Source organism: Eptatretus burgeri, chromosome 12 (genome assembly GCF_056783735.1).
Source record: "Eptatretus burgeri isolate ZD-2024b chromosome 12, Ebu_testis_v1, whole genome shotgun sequence".
Taxonomy (NCBI): Eukaryota; Metazoa; Chordata; class Myxini; order Myxiniformes; family Myxinidae; genus Eptatretus; species Eptatretus burgeri.
This window is the reverse complement of record NC_140972.1, coordinates 95,502,955-95,520,454: the sequence shown is the minus strand read 5'-3', so window position 1 is coordinate 95,520,454 and position 17,500 is coordinate 95,502,955. Positions and strand designations below refer to the sequence as shown.

Below are 17,500 nucleotides of genomic sequence, written 5' to 3'. Positions count from 1 at the left end.
AGGGCATAACACAGACGATAAAACGGATATTTTTTGTGATTATATGTTTGTATCCGTATTATCTCGTGTATTACTAAATCTAATTAATATTTTAGAATCTGATGTGTTAATTTAATGTCACATTGTTTCCTATTTCCTGCTTTATGTACAACTCTCGCTCTTCTCTGCCTTCCACTCTGTCGTGAAATGTTTGTCCATTTGTCCCAAACAAACACATGTACGTCCTGTTGTTCTGTTTGCAGTTTTTGACTGTATCGAGGAGTATGCGCCGGGATTCAAGGATTCGGTCATAAGCAGAGACATCCTGGTACCTGTGGACTTGGAGCGAATATTTGGTCTGACCGGTGGGGTACGTATTCCATTTACTTCCTGCTGTTGACTCTCGGAACTGTGCCGGACTTAACCGGAAGCCTCGGCTGTGGTGTGATTGAAAGTGATCTTGTTTTGTCAAATGACATATATATATATATATATATATATATATATATATATATATATATATATATATATATATATATATATATATATATATATATATATATATATATATTGTTGCGGATTCGCGCCCGCCGGCGTGCGAATGGCCACGTAACTCGAATCGCGGCACGTCGCCCACCGGACGGACAATCCCGTCGTGACCCTCTCGGACTAACATCGGGAACTAGTCACGGGTGGATCTTTCGGCCTCACCACGATCGTGCCAATCGGCCCCCCGCGTGGGATAGGGTTGCTCGCCAAATTCGACCTACCTCAGTACCCACACGGAGGGTAGACCGGGCGATCGCACCTCGCCGCAGGTCGACTTCGGACACGGGCCACTTTAAGCGACCCGTTCCGTACTATCGGGATAACCGAGCGGTGTTATCGTCGGCCTCGACGGTTCGATTAATTATCGGGCGTTTTAGCCCACGACCAACCCTTTACGTGAAGTAAGATGGAGATTCAATAAAGGAAAAGACGAAGCGAAACGGGAAAACAGTTCAACATAAAGCACATTTATTTCGCGATGAACGGAAAGCACACATATGCAATTACACCAAAAGCAAATGTAAAAGAAGAAGAAGAAACACACAATAATGCACAAAAAGCAAATGCAACAATGCAGATCTAACCGACTACCGAGCACGCGGCAACACTAATACAGTTTTACTTCACAGACGGCGCCAACAACACATACACTCAAAGCAAAAGAAAAGGACCACCCTCAAGGATGAGGGGGGTAGGCGGGCTTGGGGCCGAGACCGTGTCGGGCCTACCCGTCTGATGATGAGCCGCAAGATGGCGGTGGTGCCCCGACTCCGCGGGCCTCGCGGACAGTGTCTGGTAGGGGGTGGGAACGGGGCCCCCTTCTCGCACTATCTCAGCGCGGGGGGAAACAGGAGGGGGTTGTTGATGCTCGGGGGAAGGAGGATATCTCCTTGTCTCGGGTCCCGTGACGAGCGTCTCCACCACGACCTCGGTCGCGCCGCCGGCCTCTCCCTCCGCAGCTCCCCGACTCCGACACGAGCACCCCCTCTACTGCCTTCGCCGCCGCCACCTCTCCACAGCTCCGTCCAACCGCCTTCTCCGACTCCTCTCTTGACTCGTCCCAACTCTTCACTGACTCCGAACTCTTAACTGACTACTACTGCTTCTTCTTCCCAACTCCACTTGACTGATACTACTGCCTTTTTGGCGAGCGAACGCAGCCCTTTATAGCCCCCCGTGGCTTTGCTCTTTCACCTTCGACCCTTTACCTCTGGCTGGCTCCCCATTGGACAGAAGAAAAGTGGGCGTGAATGCTTTTTGATCCGCGAATTTGCATATAGCGACCACACTCCGACGCACCTGGAGGCGGGGCCAAATCGCCCTCGGTGCTCGGTGCGCGCCCTGCACGAGTCCAGTATCGGTGCCCACAAGCGGCGCGGGAGTGACGGTGATGCGATGGTTGCGAGAGCGAGTTGTGACGGTAAAGGTCGTGGCTGTTGTTGTGAAGCGGCGTTGCGGTTGGTGGTTGTTGTGTGATGGCTGTTGAGACGTGGTTGGTGGTGGTAGTAATGGCGGCTGGTCCAAAATAAAGATAGTAAAAGAAAAACGGCTATCTAGAGGGGTCGCAGCCCGAATGAATGACATTTATTCCCTCGAAACAACGGGTTTGGGCCTAACTACACATATACTTACAGAGATATCTCACCTAAGGGACCTGAATGGTGGTTTGCGAATTTCGTCAACCACAACACTATATATATATATATATATATATATATATATATATATATATATATATATATATATATATATATATATATATATATATATATATATATATATATATATATATATATATATATATATTGTTCATCTTTCGGCTGCTCCCGTTAGGGGTCGCCACAGCGGATCATCCGTTATGATCCGCATACTGATTTGGCACAGGTTTTACGCCGGATGCCCTTCCTGACGCAACCCTGGTCGCCTCTTAAGACACAGGGATCAGGATTTGGGTTTCACCATGATTCCGGGCTGCTCTACACCCTGCCCAGTGCAGAGCCCCCGTCCTCGAGCGATCCTCCAACCCAAGCCTCCGAGTAGCCGGATTACAGGCGCACGCCACTACGCCCGGTATGTATATGTATATATGTATATATATATATATATATATATATATATATATATATATACATATCTATATATATATATATATATATATATATATATATATATATATATATGTATATGTATGTATGTATGTATGTATGTGTATATATATGTATATGTATATGTATATGTATATGTATATATATATATATATATATATATATATATATATATATGTATATGTGTATGTATATATATATATATATATATATATATATGTATATGTGTATATATATATATATATATATATATGTATATGTGTATATATATATATATATATATATATATATGTATATGTGTATATATATATATATATATATATATATATATATATATATGTATATGTGTATATATATATATATATATATATATATATATATATATATATATATATATATATATATATATATATATATATATATAATATGTAGGTTCATCAAAGGCTGTTGGGCCTATCATGCCTGTGCCGTATCCAGATGTCAAAACGAGTGATGAAAATAAGGGAGACATTGTGGAATGACTGGGTGGGTCGAACAAACAGATGACCGCCTACTGTTCCTGATTGTCGACTTATTGAGACTGAAAGCAACCACATGTTACAGAGTTACAATCACTTATAAAAACATTTTTCCAATTCTGTACTAATTAATTATCATTGGTTTGTAATCCCAATTGAAACAGAGGTGATCGATAAGTGAGAGTTATTGTCCACAGTTTCCTTCACGGATGAGATACAGGATTGGCATTGACTTTGGAGTTGATTTATGTGATAATTTCTGACTTTATCTTTTGTTTATACACAAAAATTCTAATGTAGAATCACTACGCTTAACTTGTCAAGGACCAAATCAGAAGAGTTTGAGGGAATTGTTGCTCTCCCATCATGCTTTGCAACAAGTATTCTTTGTTTTTGAACTAAATGATGATCTTTTTTAATGTAGAAAAACTGAATTTTGATCATACAAAATGACAATCGGTTTTAATCAACAAATACAGAGTATTTGTCTTTTTATTAAACAAATATCGAGTCTCGTTATAATGAACAGGTCAAGCCATCCAATACTTGTGCGTACGTAATAAATATATGGTCCCTCGTCAGAAATGGCAAGAGAGGTTGGTTACCTGTGTGTAATTATGCTGATGTTGAATAAATTTCATATTTATCTTTGGGAATGATTCTGCTATTGAAAGGTGAACCCGAACTGTTAAGGGTTGTTGAGATGGCTTGTGGCACTCGTTGGAATCAAAGGTTTTGTAAATGAGGAACATGCGGTGAAGATGTTCTCTTTGGTCCACCCAGCAATTGGCCAGCTTTGTGAGTGAACCACACCCTCTATGCAGAACATCTTCCATGGCGCCATGTCCCTGGACCAACTCTTCACATGCCGGCCACTTCACTCCCACTGTGGTGCTGTCTCCCCCATCCGTGGGCTCTTCCTCTGTGGCAGCGGAGCACACCCCGGTACGGGCAAACACCTCGATGTGATGTGGAATGTTCGGTCTGTCTTTTCACGAATAGTCCAAATTAAAACAATCCAAACAGCTCACTCTCACTGAAGAACATTTTGTTCTTAACAATACGTCTGTGCATTAAGTTGTTTTTAACAAAAAGATCAAAAAATATATACATGAGTTCCCTTCGGAGGAACTTCAACATTCCATTTGACTCGTCAAAGTCTTCGTTATGATTGCCAACCTGTCATTTTTTGTGCATGCTGAACCTCAGGCAAAGAAGCAGCACATACCATTATTAGCTCGCCTGTTCGAAGAACAGAGAGCTATAGCGATACCCCCGGAGTGAGTGTGAAAATGTTAAAGTTTTTGGTGCAAGTTATTTTTTCTTTTCTAATGTTTTTATCGACCACACTTTTTTATACGCCCGATATTTATGGATAGATGTGTATATATATATATATATATATATATATATATATATATATATATATATATGTATGTATATGTATATTCTTCTTCTTCTTCTTCTTCTTCTTCTTCTTCTTCTTCTTCTTCTTCTTCTTCTTCTTCTTCTTTCGGCTGCTCCCGTTGGGGGTTGCCACAGCGGATCATCCGTATGATCCGCATAGTGATTTGGCACATGTTTTACGCCGGGTGCCCTTCCTGACGCAACCCTGGTCGCCTCTTACTACACAGGGATATGGTACACCAATTTTAACCGGGGTATACACCGGCCCAGTATACTGGTACTCATTTCGCCGACCTCGGAAGGATGACAGGCTGAGTCAACCCCGTGGTGTATTAATTCAGTGGCCCAACGGGGCTTGAACTCAGGACCTTTTGGATCCCAAGCCGCTGCCCTAACCACTGCGCCAACACCAGGCTTTATATATATATAAAGCCTGGTGTTGGCGCAGTGGTTAGGGCAGCGGCTTGGGATCCATATACATACATACACATACATACATATATCCATATACATACACATACATACATATATATATACATACACATACATATATATATATATATATATACATACACATACATATATATATATATATATATATATATATATATATATATATATATATATATATGTATATGTATGTATATGTATGTATGTATATGTATGTGTATATATGTATGTATGTGTATGTGTATATATGTATGTATATGTGTGTGTATATATATATATATATATATATATATATATATATATATATATATATATATATATATATATATATATATATATATATATATATATATATATATAGCCTGGTGTTGGCGCAGTGGTAAGGGCAGTGGCTTGGGACCCAAGAGCTCCTGAGTTCAAGCCCCATTGGGACACTGAATTAATGTATATATGTATATATGTATATATATATATATATATATATATATATATATATATATATATATAAAACCAAGTCGAAAACACCAGGGGGTTGACTCAGCCTGCCATTCTTCCGAGGTCGGCGAAATGAGCACCAGTTGTACTGGGCCCGGTGTATGCCCCGGTTAGAATAGGTGTACCATATCCCTGTGTGTCGTAAGAGGTGACCAGGGTTGCGTCAGGAAGGGCATCCGGCGTAAAAACCTATGCCAAATCATTATGCGGACAACAAAACGAATTTCCATACCGGATCGGTCGAGGCCCGGGTTACCAACGACCGCCACCGGTACCGGTGGTCAGCAGGGTACCAGTGGAAATTGTGCTACTGCTGGGCGAAGGAGGAGAAGGAGACGGGGAAGGCGAGTCCGGAGGCAGTGGGAGAGGGGGAAGGGTAGAAGTGTGGAGGTGAGAGTTGGAACTCTGAATGTTGGGACGATGACTGGCAAAGGGCGAGAGTTGGCTGATATGATGGAGAGAAGAAAGGTGGACATACTGTGTGTACAAGAGACCAAGTGGATGGGGAGTAAGGCGAGGAGCATTGGAGGTGGTTTCAAACTGTTCTACCATGGTGTGGATGGGAGGAGAAATGGTGTCGGGATAATCCTGAAGGAAGATCATGTCAAGAGGGTATTGGAGGTGAGGAGGGTGTCTGACCGAGTGATGAGTGTGAAGTTGGAAATTGAAGGGGTGATGATGAATGTCATCAGTGCATATGCCCCACATATGGGGTGTGAGATGGAATATAAAGAAGATTTCTGGAGTGAGTTAGATGAAGTGGTGGAGAGTGTATCCAAGGATGAAAGAGTGGTGATTGGAGCAGATTTCAATGGACATGTTGGGGAAGGGAATAAAGAGGATGAGGAGGTGATGGGGAGGTACGGTCTCAACAAGAGAAATGTGGAAGGGCAAATGGTGGTAGAGTTTGCAAAAAGAATGGAAATGGCAGTGGTAAACACGTATTTCAAGAAGAAGGAGGAACACAGGGTGACATACAAGAGTGGAGGAAAGTGCACACCGGTGGATTACATCTTAAGTAGGAGATGCAACCTGAAAGAGATTAGTGACTGTAAGGTTGTGGCAGGGGAGAGTGTAGCTCGACAGCATCGATTGGTGGTCTGTAGGATGACTTTAGAGGTGAAGTTGAGGAAGAGAGTGAGGGCTGAACCAAGGACCAGATGGTGGAAGCTGAAGGAGGAAGCCTGTTGCGTGAAATTTAGGGAGGAGGTGAGACAGGCGTTGGATGGTGGTAAAGATGGGTGGGATGATTGGGCAACGACAGCAGAAGTTGTGAGGGAGATAGCTAGGAATGTACTTGGTGTGACATCTGGTCAGAGGAAGGAAGATAAGGAGACTTGGTGGTGGAATGAGGAAGTACAGGAAAGTATAAGGAAGAAGGGGTTGGCGAAAAAGAAGTGGGATAGTCAGAGAGATGAAGAAAGTCGGCAGGAGTACAAGGAGTGGCGTCGAAAAGCAAAAAGAGAGGTGGCTAAGGCCAAGGAAAAGGCATATGACGAGCTGTATGAGAAGTTGGATACAAAAGAAGGGGAAAAGGATTTATACCGATTGGCAAGACAGAGGGACCGAGCTGGGAAGGATGTGCTGCAGGATAGGGTGATAAAGGACGCAAATGGGAATGTGCTGACGAGCGAGGAGAGTGTGTTGAGAAGGTGGATGGAGTACTTTGAGGAGCTGATGAATGAAGAAAATGAGAGAGAGAGAAGGTTGGAAGAGGTGGAGATAGTGAATCTGGAAGTGGGGTGGATCAGTAAGGATGAAGTGAGGACTGCTATGAAGAAGAGGAAAAGTGGAAAGGCGGTTGGCCCAGATGGTATACCAGTGGAGGCATGGAAGTGCTTCGGAGAGATGGCAGTGGGGTTTGTTTAATAAACAAACCCCACTGTTTGTTTGTTTAACCAGATTGTTTAATAAAGTCTTGGAAAGTGAGAGGATGCCGGAGCAGTGGAGATTAAGTGTACTGGTTGCGATTTTCAAGAATAAGGGTGATGTGCAGAGCTGTGGAAATTACAGAGGGATAAAGTTGTTAAGCCACACCATGAAGTTGTGGGAAAGAGTAGTGGAAGCTCGGTTGAGAGGAGAGGTGACGATCTGTGAGCAGCAATATGGGTTTATGCCAGGAAAGAGCACCACTGATGCGATGTTTGCTTTGAGAATGAGAAAGGCCAGAAAGAGTTACATTGTGTGTTTGTGGATTTAGAGAAAGCTTATGATAGGGTGCCAAGAGAGGAGTTGTGGTATTGTATGAGGAAGTCGGGAGTGGTGGAGAAGTATGTGAGGATCGTGCAGGATATGTATGAGGACAGTGTGACAGCGGTGAGGTGTGCGGTAGGAATGACGGACCAGTTTAAGGTTAAAGTGGGATTGCACCAAGGATCGACTCTGAGCCCTTTCCTGTTTGCAATGGTGATGGACAGGTTGACGGACGAGATCAGACTGGAGTCTCCATGGACTATGATGTTCGCAGATGACATCATGATCTGTAGGGAGAGTAGGGAGCAGGCTGAATCGAGCCTTGAGAGGTGGAGGTACGCACTGGAGAGAAGGGGAATGTTAGTCAGTAGGAGTAAGACGGAGTACATGTGCGTAAATGAGAGGAAGGGTGGTGGTATGGTGCAGTTGCAAGGAGTTGAGGTGGGGAAGGTGGATTGGTTTAAATACTTGGGATCAACTGTCCAAAGTAACGGAGAGTGTGGGAGAGAAGTGAAAAAGAGAGTGCAGGCAGGATGGAGTGGGTGGAGAAGAGTTGCAGGAGTGATTTGTGACAGAAGGGTAGCTGCAAGAGTGAAGGGGAAAGTATACAAGACGGTAGTGAGACCAGCTATGTTGTATGGTTTGGAGGTGGTGATGCTAACAAAAAGACAGGAAGCAGAGCTGGAGGTGGCAGAGTTAAAGATGCTGCGATTCTCGTTGGGAGTGACGAGGATGGATAGGATAAGAAATTAGTATATTAGAGGGACAGCGCAGGTAGGACGGTTTGGAGACAAAGTGAGAGAGGCGAGATTGAGATGGTTTGGACATGTGCACAGGAGGGAAACTGAGTATATCGGGAGAAGGATGTTGAAGATGGAGCCGCCAGGCAGGAGGAGAAGAGGAAGGCCAAAGAAGAGGTTCATGGATGCGGTGAGGGCGGACATGCGGGTGGTTGGAGTGTCAATGGAAGATGTGGAGGATAGAGCGAAATGGAGACGGTTGGTCCGCTGTGGCGACCCCTAACGGGAGCAAGCCAAAAGAGGAAGAAGAAGATATATATATATATATATATATATTTATATATATATATATATATATATATACATATATATATATATATATATATGTATATGTATATGTATATGTATATGTATATATATATATATATATATATATATATATATATGTATATATGTGTATATATATGTATATATGTGTATATATGTGTATATATATGTATATATATATGTATATATATGTATATATATGTATATATATATGTATATATATATGTATATATATATGTATATATATATATATATATATATATATATATATATATATATATATATATATATATATATATATATATATATATTTATCGGGGCGTATAATGTGATGCCAGCCGTCCGTCTGTCTGTCTGTCCGTCCGTTCCTGTCCGCACTCTCACTCCCAAAGTTTTCAACTTTCACATTTCATATTTGGTACATAGGTGCAGACTGTGGAGACGGTGTGTCGCAACATACATTCGCCATTTAAAGTGGTTGCCATGGAAACCAGTATGCTGTTTTCCATCCGTTCCTGTCCACACTCTAACTCCCAAAGTTTTCAACTTTCACCTTTCATATTTGGTACATAGGTGCAGACTGTCGAGACGGTGTCGCAACATACGTTCCTCATCTAAAGTGGTTGCCATGGCAACCAGGATGCTGTTTTTCATCCGTTCCTGTCCGCACTCTAACTCACAAAGTTTTCAACTTTCACATTTCATATCTGGTATATAGGGTCAGACTATGGAGACGGTGTGTCTCGACAGACGTTCGTCATCTAAAGTGGTTGCCATGGCAACCAGGATGCTGTTTTCCATGTGGTAGCACAATTCTGTTTATACCTTCTTGTTCGGGCATATATTGTGCCCACTTGCGCTCTTGTTACTGATTACAATATACAAATACATATATTGCTTGAAAATTATTTGGATCAGATGTCATTGCAATGCTTTATAAAAAATATTAATTCTTAGACTAGTCTTTTAAAAATGATAAATGTATAAACAGGCGAGCATTGGGTGTCTCTGACACCAACTCTCTGGTTACTCTTTGGTATGATTCAGTTAAGGTTCAAACCACCGACCTTCCATACTCAGAGTGGATGTGCTAACCATTACGCTTCTGAGGCTGTTATTCCTCTGATGAACGAAATTGATTGAAATTTTCTGAGCACACATTTGATGAACAAGATTTGTGTGGATTTGTGGCTGAAACTGAAACCTCCAGCTTTCCCTTTTCTGTTTGGCTAACACTGGTGGAAGGCTACTGTTGCAGCGCAAAGTCAACATAAGGATCCTCTCCTTTAGACGGTCCGGGATGTTTCAATTCACAAACCTTGGGTCTCCATGGGTGGCACTAGTTTAGTTACCAATTGGATGCCTCAAGCATTGAGTTTGGCCTGACAATAGTTTCTTCCAATTGGATTTTTCAGGAGGGTTTATGATAAATTCTTTTAAAGGTTCTTCATGAATATCAATTTTCAGTGATGATTTCCAGAAGCATAATTTCACACTCGATTAACATCAATGGAGAAAGATATAATACCTATGAAGCATGAAAATAGAATGTGAAACTTTTAGTGGAGGCATTTCTCATCAACTCGTTCTTTCTCAAATCGAGACCGATAAAATAGAGAGCATCCCAGGACCATATGTAATCTGAACGATCAATGCAAACAGTGTTTTAAACGTTGATATTCCTTTAAACGTTGTGACTTCTGTTACCCTGGTAACCTCAAATTGGAGTAACGCAATCTCCACTTTGATAATTTATTCAACTTCTTATAAAACTGATACAGAACAATTATTTGAAAAATTAGACTGATGCAAGTTGATGAGTTGGAAGTTACACTGCCTTCAGAAAGTATTCACACCCCTTGACTTTTTCACATTTTCTCGTTACAGCCTGAATTTCACCATGACATCCGACCCCTTTACGATACCCCTCGAAATTGAGCTCAGGTGCATCCAATTTCCTTTGATCATCCTTGAGATGTCTCGACAACTTCATTGGAGTCCACCTGTGGCCAATTCGATTGATTGAACATGATTTAAAAAGAAACACACCTTTCTATACGAGGTCCCACAGTTGATGGTGCATGTCAGAGGAGAAACTCCACCATGATGTCCAAAGAACTGTCTATAAAACTCCGCGATATAATTGTGAGGAGGCACAGATCTGTGGAAGGGTATAGAACAATTTCTCGACTGTTGAAAGTTCCCAATCGTTGAGTGAGCTCCAGCGTTAGGAAATGGAAAGAATATGGAACTACCCAGACTCTTCCTTGAGTTGGCCATCCGACCAAATTGAGCAACTGGGCAAGAAAGACCTTTGTCAGGGAGGTGACCAAGAACACAATGACCACTCTGATAGAACTACAGAGTTCCTTCACTGAGATGGGAGAACCTGCCAGAAGGACAACAATATCTGCAGCACTTCACAAATGTAGGCTTTATGGGAGAGTGGCCAGAAAGAAGCCACTCTTGAGGAAAAGGCACATGAAAGACTCTGAGAGCATGAGGGAAAAGATTCTGTGGTCTAATGAGATGAAAATTGAACTCTTTCGCCTGAATGCAAAGCACTACATCTGTTGGAAGCACAGCTCATCACCCATCTATCGCCATCCCTACCATGAAGCATGAGGGTGGCAGCATCATGCTATGGGGATGCTTTTCAGCGGCAGGGCTTGGAAGACTTGTAAGGATGGAGGAAACAATGAATGGAACCAAATACAGGCAAATCCTTGAAGAGAACCTGCTTCAGAGTGCAAAAGACCTGAGACTGTGGTGAAGATTTACATTATAACAGGACAATGACCCCAAGCATACAGCCAAGGCAACACTGGAATGGCTTCAGAACAAGAACGTGAAAGTCATTGAGTGGCCCAAACAAAGCCCAGACTTGAATCTCATTGAGAATCTGCGGAAAGGTATGAAGAGTGTTGTTTACCGACGCTCCCCATCCAACTTGACAGAACTCGAGCAAATCTGCAAGGAAGAATGGGAGAAAATCCCCAAATCCAGATGTGGCAAGCTGATACAGATGTACCCAAGAAGACTTGAAGCTGTAATCACTGCCAAAGTCTCTTCGACAAAGTATTCACTCAGGGTGTTGAATATTTATTGACACAAGACATTTCAGCTTTTAATTTTTAATTAATTTGTAAAAAAATCTAAAACTAGGTTTTCACTTTGACATTATGGGGTGTTTTGTGTGGATCGGTGATAAAATTTTAATTTAATCTAATTAAATTCATGCTGTAACACAACAAAATGTCACAAAAGTTGAGGGGTGTGAATACTTTCTGAAGGCACTCTACTGGACATTTGTTGTAATCACTTGGATACAGGGTTGACCTGTTTAACGTTCCCATCTGAGTACTTAGCTCATGATGCTGGAATTTCTTGTTTACTGTCCAAATTTATTTAACGGCTGGCAGGATGGCGAAGAGGTACGCACACTCACCTAAGCTGTCGAACCTGGGTTTGAATCCCGACCCAGCTATAAACTGTCACCCTGGTATTTCACAGGTAGAGCAATGTGTGTGCATGCGCCTGTGCCGTCCCTCGGATGGACTTTAAACTGGTTGTCCTATATGCCTCTGCCGTCATTAGTTGGTGGATGTTAAAGAGCCCACGGTGCCCTTCAGGAAGAATGGGTGAGATATCACCAGTACCCTGAACAAATTCAAAATTCCTACCCTAACTACTGCTGAGAAGGCAATGGCAATCCACCCAGTACAACGAAAATCCTTGCCAAGAAACTGCTTCAACATCACCGACGTGTAGTAACGGGGTATGGTACATCATAATCAGGGAATTCATTGAAACATGATTGTACAGAGTTGGAAGGTAATATGAAGGTTACTCCAAAAGTATGGCCTCCTAGTGTGTGTGTGTGTGTGTGTGTGTGTGTGTGTGTGTGTGTGTGTGTGTGTGTGTGTTTTCCACATTGTATGAATGTATAGTTCTAATGATCATGTTACCATAATTGCCATCTTTTCATGTTTGGTTATGTCATTAAGGAACAGAAGAGCTGCAGGAAAACCACTTGTCAGCATCATGTTATCATTTACAAATGGTATCCTTTTTTGTTTCATCGTCCATGAAGGTTCTTTTAGAGGATTGAAAGGATGCAAGTCTGAAGGCCCCAAGTGTGTCCCATCGGGTTTGTGATGAGCACAGGCTATGTCATCTTTGTCACCCCTTAGGATGGATCCTCATGCTTATTTGGTATCTGCATTTCTCTTCGTGGAGGGCTTTGCCGTGTCATTGTGAGCAAAGGTTCTTCTGAATGTCTGATTTTGATTTCGTTTGGAGCTCACCTGGACGAGTCAGGTGAACATATGCGATCGAGCATTGTGCTTGAGTGAGTCAGTCAGTCCGTAAACACTTCAGTCAATCATTTGAACCAAACATACGATTTTTATGAAACTTGGCCACCAGCCTCATATCTGATGCCTAATGAAGGTTTATCGAAAGCATCAAACTCTGCGCTCATTAGGGGAGGGGGATTCTACGGGGGGGGGGTTAATGGGCATTTGCTTTCTTCTCTGAAACTACATGCACAATTTCAATGAAACTTGACCACAACCTTAATCACCCATGATGTACCAAAGTGTATTGAACGCATCAAAATCTTCACTCATTAAGGGATCTACAAGGGAGGTTTTGACCCCCTAAATAGGTATTTGCTCTCTTCTCCAAAACTGCTCACACTGTTTCAATGAAACTTTCTCTCTTCCTCATATGTGGTGACATTAATTCTCATCATGCCAGTTGGCTGGGTGTGGTACCTCTCTCACCTGCCATGGCACTTCAGCAAAAGACTTCTGTGACTCATTGGGACTGACACAATCTGTCAACTTCCCAACCTGGATCGCAACCAATGATACTTCATCCCTTCTGGATCTGATTTTGACCAATTCTCCTGAAAATATCTACTGTTCTTCCTTCTCTCCAATCGATTCATCTGACCACATGCTTGTTAAAGTAAACATCTCTGTGGCTGTTATAATAGAAACATCTCAGCACCGTCAAGTCTGGCATTTCACTCAAACCAGCTGGCAGCGTCTTCAAGCAGCCATCAAACTTCTAGACCAGTCTCCCATCTCCACTTTCTCTGACATAAACTCATCCTGGGAATTCTTTCAGACAATATCTCTCTCTCTCTCTCTCTCTCTCTCTCTCTCTCTCTCTCTCTCTCTCTCTCTCTCTCTCTCTCTCTCACTCACTCACTCACTCACTCACTCACTCACTCACTCACTCACTCACTCACTCACTCACTCACTCACTCACTCACTCACTCACTCACTCACTCACTCACTCACTCACTCACTCACTCACTCACTCTCATCGCATCTCGTCTTCATTTGGCATACCCTTCATCCTGCCCATGGTACACTGAAGCTTGTGGTGAAGTAGTTGCCCTGAAACAACTTGTCTTCACCTTATGGAAGGCAAATCCAACTGAAGGCAATCTCAGTTCCTTCCACAAAGCTCAGAACAAGTGTGTATCTACCCTCAGGAGAGCCAGGAAACATCTTTCTAATCTCAATTCTGATTCTCAAATCTGTCTCTCTCCTCCAAATCCTGGTGGTGTCCAGTTAAGTCTGTTTCTGGTGTAGGTTCCCCTCCCTTACCTCAAATAGCCACAGCTGACACTGCAGGTGAAAAGGCTGAATGCCTGAACTCCATGTTTCCTTCTCAGTATTGTATCCCAAACCCATCACTTTCTGCACCCACCTTACCCAATCGCATTCAGCTGTTCCTGGACTCTGTGTCCTTTTCTCCTGACAAAGTAGAGATTTTGCTGTCAAATCTCGACTGATTCTGCAACCAGTCCCGACAGCATCAGCCCACGTGTTCTAAAAACCTGCTCCACTGCTCTTGCTCAATCTCTCTCTGGTCGATTCACCCTCTCATTTGCTCAAGGTCATCTGTCGAGGTTATCCACCATCTGTTTGGAAATCAGCCAACATTACTGCCCTGCATAAAAAGGTGCAAAAACAGATCACTGCAACAACAGACCAATCAGCCTTCTCCCAATCAAAAACAAGGTTATGTAATCAATCATCTCTTCTGACATTAGATCCTTCCTCTTCTCTAATGGCCTGATTTCCAATCATCAATTTGGATTCAGACCAGGTCACTCTATCCTGGACATGCTGCTTCTGCTTTCCCAACAATGGATGGAGTTCCTCAATGCCAGACAGGAAATCAGAGACATATCCTGAGAAATACCACGTGTTTTCAATATGGTCTGGCACCCTGCCCTGCTTACCAAACTCTTCGTGTGGTATCCAACGCCATCTCCACTCATGGCTCACAGACTTTCTCTCCTGTCACAGCCAACATGTTGCCCTTCCTGGAGATCTCTCCTCTCCTCGTCTCACTTTCTCCCTTCTGGCTCTCACTTTCTGCCATAATCTTTCCTGGGAAAGCCACATTTTCAAAGTGGCCTCCAAAGCCAGGTGGCGCTGGGCATCCTCTGTCATGCAAAGTCCTTCCTTGGCACACCTGAGCTCCTGACGAGGTACAAAGACGAGGTACTGAGTCAATCCACCTGGTGTTATTTAACGACATGCTGATTTGGTGCCCCCTGTTTACACGAAGCTGGTACTCATTTTGCCAACCTCGGAATGATGACAGGCTGAGTCAATCCACCTGGTGTGATTTTACGGGCTGACAGGGGCTCCAACTCGAGACCCGAAGATCTTAGGCCAGCCACCTTAACGGTTAAGCCAACACCAGGCTTCACACAAATTGTAACGGTGATAGTTGCAAACCTTTCATGTTTGGCCTCATGATGTTGTTGGAGAGAGGACCACCATTTTTAAAACTAGCAAACCTTTGCCTTGTTTTATAATTTCACAAAAACAACATGGTAGTACGATGCTTCAATGTTTGCACAGGCTCGAGTTTGCTTTTGCACATTTTATGTGATTACAAACAGGGGCATTGCTGTCTCGGGAACTTCATATTACATACATTTTGATGTGTTGTTTGTTGTTAGATGGAGGTTTTTCATAATCATTTGTAAATATTTCTTTATTGTGGAGAATACCATGTGGTGTGTGCAGGTGGTGGTGTTATGGGGTCCGCGGGCCGCCTTGCTGCACTGACTGCTTTGGCCAGCTTTCGAGACTAAGCAAGAACCGAACACCACTGCTTGTCGTTTGCCTTTCCCTTAGCACAATTACAATTTAAATTGAGACAAAAAGAAGGGCTTTTGGCCCACCCAGCCTGTGCTATATCCATACCCCAGCATTCCCACCAACTACACACTCACCCCATTCAGGGAAGTTATCTCTCCAGAATGCCAGTGGTACCACTTGCAGTACACTTGTCATTATACCAACTGCACCATATTGGCACTGGTTTCGTCAATTCTGACCTGGCTAGAGATTAATCCCAGATTATACATCTCGATGGTGAGCATTCACGCAAACTGAGCTGTCCTGGTGTCCAGACTATGTTGTAATCAAATGTTTAAACACACAGTAAATGGATCCAGGAAGGGAGAGGGAGAAGAGCAAGGGTGGGGATTACCCCTTTCCCTATTTACCCAACAAAAGGATGTCTGTATTATACATACTTCAACCTTAGCTGAACAGCTGTACCATAATTTTCAAGTGTTTCTGTCCCAGACTTAGGGACAAATTATTCCAACAATTACAGCATGAACCGATGGTTGGCTGTGTATTTTTAAGACAGTTTTATTGACGTGCAAACCTATTCCGCCATTTTTATCTCAAAATCTGGGATCTTCCTCGGAACAACGGATCAAACATATTAAAACACATTTGTAGTGATTGCTATGACAATTCAACACCACTTCATTCATGTAACCTTCAACTCTCTCATGAATCTGTCCAACAATGCTGAATCCACGGTTTCAATTTGTCCAAATTATCCTTTTGATTTCACCTTTCATCAGAAACATTTCTCACCTTGTGTGGTACGGATCCCTACAAAGCATTCATTACCCTGGACAAGCACACAGAAGGGGTAGTGGTTTCAAGTTAGTGTTGAAAATCCTTTGTTTGCAACACATTGGCTGAGCTTTAATTACCCTCCTGTCAAGGAGGCACAAACTTCAACATGATTATCACATGGAATTTCAGGAGTAATGATTAAATATCCTCCAAAAGTAATGGCATTTCCAGGAAATAGGATGTCAGTGTTAATGTTTTAAAAGCTGTGCCATTGTTGGCTTGGTGTAGTTTCTTTTACCTGGTTTACATAAACTGAATATGTCAGAAAAATGATTTAATGTTCAAAAAACCAAATTTACTGTTGTACAAAAATAATTTGATTTCCATGTTTGCAATTAAAAAATAAAATGCATTTCTCATATATTCTGTTTTAATGAAAACCTTTGTTTCTTTGTGTAAATAATATATATATATATATATATATATATATATATATATATATATATATGTATATGAATAATAATTGTGCAAGAGAAATTAAAACAACAGATAACAAGAAAAAGAGCAATCAGAGATTGCAGACCCTCACCAGGACTTATTTTTAGTGGTGTATTTTTATAGGATTTAGGGTAAATCCAATATGGCTGCCAACAATGTGACGTATGAACCTTTTGTTCGACTAAGACAGGCAGTCATACATGTAACGTTTCGGCTTGATTTGTTCAGCCACTTAATAGATGATTTTTGAAGGCTTTCTTGTTTTTATTCTTTAATAATATGACTGATGAATCACGTGACCGATGACATCATGATTTTTT

General features: G+C 42.1%; 1 protein-coding gene across 8 annotated transcripts in view; it reads left to right on the top strand.

Annotated features, from left to right (window-relative positions):
• The window catches only part of LOC147016183 (pyridine nucleotide-disulfide oxidoreductase domain-containing protein 2-like), a 66,254-nt gene extending 49,151 nt beyond the window's left edge, over nt 1–17,103 (top strand). For 3 of the 8 annotated variants that reach the window (XM_085848971.1, XM_085848974.1, XM_085848970.1), the window contains 3 exons: nt 243–349; nt 3,935–4,096; nt 15,828–17,103. In XM_085848971.1, the coding sequence (XP_085705097.1) occupies nt 243–349; nt 3,935–4,096; nt 15,828–15,869 (311 nt within the window). In that variant the 3' untranslated portion in view covers nt 15,870–17,103. Of the gene's footprint in view, nt 1–242; nt 350–3,934; nt 4,097–15,827 lie in introns of those variants that run through there. The other 5 variants (XR_015050050.1, XM_085848972.1, XR_015050051.1 and 2 more) reach the window with 3 other exon arrangements.
• Nucleotides 17,104–17,500: the final 397 nt, after the last annotated feature.